The sequence below is a fragment of the Mandrillus leucophaeus genome, unplaced genomic scaffold, assembly GCF_000951045.1.
Source record: "Mandrillus leucophaeus isolate KB7577 unplaced genomic scaffold, Mleu.le_1.0 Scaffold250, whole genome shotgun sequence".
Taxonomy (NCBI): domain Eukaryota; kingdom Metazoa; phylum Chordata; class Mammalia; order Primates; family Cercopithecidae; genus Mandrillus; species Mandrillus leucophaeus.
Window position 1 is genome coordinate 3,018,080 of NW_012102588.1, and position 3,539 is coordinate 3,021,618.

The 3,539-nt window shown below is 35.8% G+C and overlaps 1 protein-coding gene across 2 annotated transcripts in view; it reads left to right on the top strand.

Moving 5' to 3' along the window:
- The window catches only part of CTHRC1 (collagen triple helix repeat containing 1), a 19,277-nt gene that overhangs the window by 10,608 nt on the left and 5,130 nt on the right, over positions 1-3,539 (top strand). For both annotated transcript variants that reach the window (XM_011983504.1, XM_011983505.1), the window contains exons 2-3: positions 619-840; positions 2,930-3,146. In XM_011983504.1, the coding sequence (XP_011838894.1) occupies positions 619-840; positions 2,930-3,146 (439 nt within the window). The remainder of the gene's footprint in view (positions 1-618; positions 841-2,929; positions 3,147-3,539) is intronic.

Below are 3,539 nucleotides of genomic sequence, written 5' to 3' on the forward strand. Positions count from 1 at the left end.
AAAACAGGAAGAAGCAGGGATTTCCATATCCAAGTTGGAGATACTGCCAGTACAAGATAATTATTGACTCTTAAGATTTTATTTTATAATTATGTTCCCTAGGAATTTATCTTAGGGAAATAATTCAAAAGAAGAAAAAGGCTATATGGATACAAATAATATTCATAAGAAAAAAGTAGAAATAAACTATGTATCCAAAAATAGTGCAATGTTTGCATAAAACTGTAAAAGTCCAGGTCTGTTTGCAAGATACAGAGTTAGAAGAAAAAAGCAGAATATCAAATTATTTCCACCTTGGAATACAGCTATTTAAAATTGTATATGCTTATAATAAGCAGTAGAAGGGAGCAGGTAAATGAAATAATTTTGTCCTCCTCTGATGTGTGTGTGTGTACCTGTGTGTGTGTAAAGTTTGTGCACTAAAAAATATGAAAGAAATCACAATATTTTAGAAATAATTTGAAAATGAATTCTCTATAATAACTCATCTAGAACATGGGCATGTGATATGAAGGGATTCTTGACTCCAAGTGCTCAAAATAAATGCAGTTCTAATCATACTGAGTCTTTGACTCTTAAGTAGTGAGAGTTTTCTTTGCCTTTTCTTTCTCATTATAGTATAATGGAATGTGCCTACAAGGGCCAGCAGGAGTGCCTGGTCGAGATGGGAGCCCTGGGGCCAATGGCATTCCGGGTACCCCTGGGATTCCAGGTCGGGATGGATTCAAAGGAGAAAAGGGAGAATGTTTGAGGGAAAGCTTTGAGGAGTCCTGGACACCCAACTACAAGCAGTGTTCATGGAGTTCACTGAATTATGGCATAGATCTTGGGAAAATTGCGGTAAGTAAAGTTTGAATTATTTTAAAATTGAAGCAAAATTTAAGGGTTTTCATATTTTAGTGTTAATTTTTAGGTGACATTTTATTATTATTTTTTAACTAAAAAGACTTAAAGAAGAGAAGTATGTAGCATGTGACTTTTAATCTAAAACTAATGAAAAACTTTATAACATTTCAGAATTAATTTCATACAGATATTTCTAAGACAAATGCATATGATTTTAACCATAGTATCTAAAATACTTTTTAAAAATGCAAACAAAAGAGAGCATATGTGTCTATGTTGGACAGTAAGCAACTTTCCAGTCTTATCCTAAAGTAAATTTAAATTTAGTCTAAGAAATTTTGCCCTGGCTTCAGACATAAAGGTGGGAAACAATTTCCAAGAAATTACCACATTGATCTGGAAGCACAAGTCCATTGGTGTTTGTCTTTATTCAGGTAGCATGCCCAGCTTAAAACTGCTAAGCCTAAGAGAAGTGAAATGGGTTAGATGTGAGGTACTACAGCAATTATTTTAAGTTATTCTGCAACATTAAGGCTGAGAGGTGGGGAATTACTCAAAATAGCCTGTCTGGTAATGTATTTTGACTAATGTTTCAGTCACTTTGACTAGTGTTTGCTTCAAAAGTAATTGGCAAGTCCACTGGCATGGAAGAGAGTTGAAGAAGTTGATGCTATTTATAAGCCTGTTTTCTCTTGTTGATCAACTCTGTACATGGTTCCATATTCACAGCATATTACTTCATGATTTTGCTGCTACCATCAAGCAATTACAAGAAATTTTCATTTCATAAAACTCTAAGATTTTAAGATGCACTCTGTATAATCCCTGTTCCTTATCTCAGCTTTTTCTGCTGTATTATCTATAAGAGTTTGAGACTGTCTTGATTTAATTGTTTTGTGATAGAATTTCTATGTAGCTTCCATAGTTATGATGACTCTGACCTTTTCTGTGTTCATGTGTGTTTCTAGAAAGCATTTTGTTAAAATATTCCCTAGTTATTTAAACATCTGACATTGATAGACTGGTTGTTTATAGTTGTTCATCAAAAGTTACCGAGTTCTTTCTAAAAGCTATCCTTGTGGGTTCTGAATTATTAATATATTTTCAAGTTCCTTTTAGCAATGGTCAGGATGGGTATGGGAACCTTCTACAAGTAAATGATAATAGGTCCATGAACCAATAGACAGTCAAATTTGCAACGACCAATGAGAAAATAAGCAAACAAGAAACCTGGGCCGTATCATTGTGTCATATAGATAAAGACTAAAAACTCTGCCTATCCTGTACTCCCTTATACTGTTTGCTGTTGCTTGAAAAGAAACAGATCAAGAGTGAATCCGAATGGACAGCACTAGTCTAGAATGTAAGTTCCATGAGGGTAGGGATTCTGGTTTGTTAACTGCTCTATCTGTACCATCTAGCACATAGCTGGGGCTCAGTAAGTATTTTTTGAATACAAAAAAAGAGGAAATATATAAATTGAGTTTATCAAAAGTACTAAAGGCTAGCCTTTTTTGGTAAATCTGAAAGATACCCTCAATGGGGTGAAAAGTTCTAAGAAAGCTGCAATTTGATTTTCTTAGAGTTTCTATATCAAAATCTCTTATCTAGCTTGCAGAAAATCTCTCTCCCTCCATAAAAGTTAAGCTTTCTTCTTTTTTTTTTTTTTAATTTTTTTGACACAGTCTTACTCTCTTGCCCAGGCTAAAGTGCAGTGGCACAATTTCGACTTACTGCAACCTCCACTTCCCAGGTTCTAGTGATTCTCACATCTCAGCCTCCCGAGTAACTGGGATTACAGGCATGCGCCGCACCACACCCAGCTAATTTTTTGTTTTTTTAGTAGAGATGGGTTTCGCCATGTTGGCCAGGCTTGTCTCGGACCCCTGGCCTCAAGTAATCTGTCCCCCTCGGCCTCCCAAAGTACTGGGTTTACAGGCATGAGCCACCGTGCCGGGCCGAGTTAAACTTTTTAAATACATTTTGGGGAAAAGGATAGTTAAGTAAAATTCACCAATCTCAAAAGCTCTTTTTAATTAGAATAGAAAATGTTCATTAAATCCTATTTCTATGTTTGTGACAGGAGTGTACATTTACAAAGATGCGTTCAAACAGTGCTCTAAGAGTTTTGTTCAGTGGCTCACTTCGGCTAAAATGCAGAAATGCATGCTGTCAGCGTTGGTATTTCACATTCAATGGAGCTGAATGTTCAGGACCTCTTCCCATTGAAGCTATCATTTATTTGGACCAAGGAAGCCCTGAAATGAATTCAACAATTAATATTCATCGCACTTCTTCTGGTATGTAAAATTGTGACATTGTAAGATGTGCCTCAGATCCAAGTAAGATTAGTTTTGAGTCCCACTATCATGTTGGTTCACTAGCCTACTGTAAAGGTACCTCTACAAGTTTTCAATGCATGGTTCTTCACCCTGGGTTGTACTTCTGCATTACCTCTAGATCTTTTAAAAATATATAGATGCCTGGGCCTTATCTCTGATGAACTGACTCAGAATCTCTAGCCGTAAGACCATAGCTTCTGTGTTTTGTTTGTTTGTTTGTTTTTTAATATTATACTTTAAGTTCCAGGGTACATGTGCACAATGCGCAGGTTTGTTACATATGTATACATGTGCCATGTTGGTGTGCTGCACCCATTAACTCGTCATTTACATTAGGTATATCTCCTAATG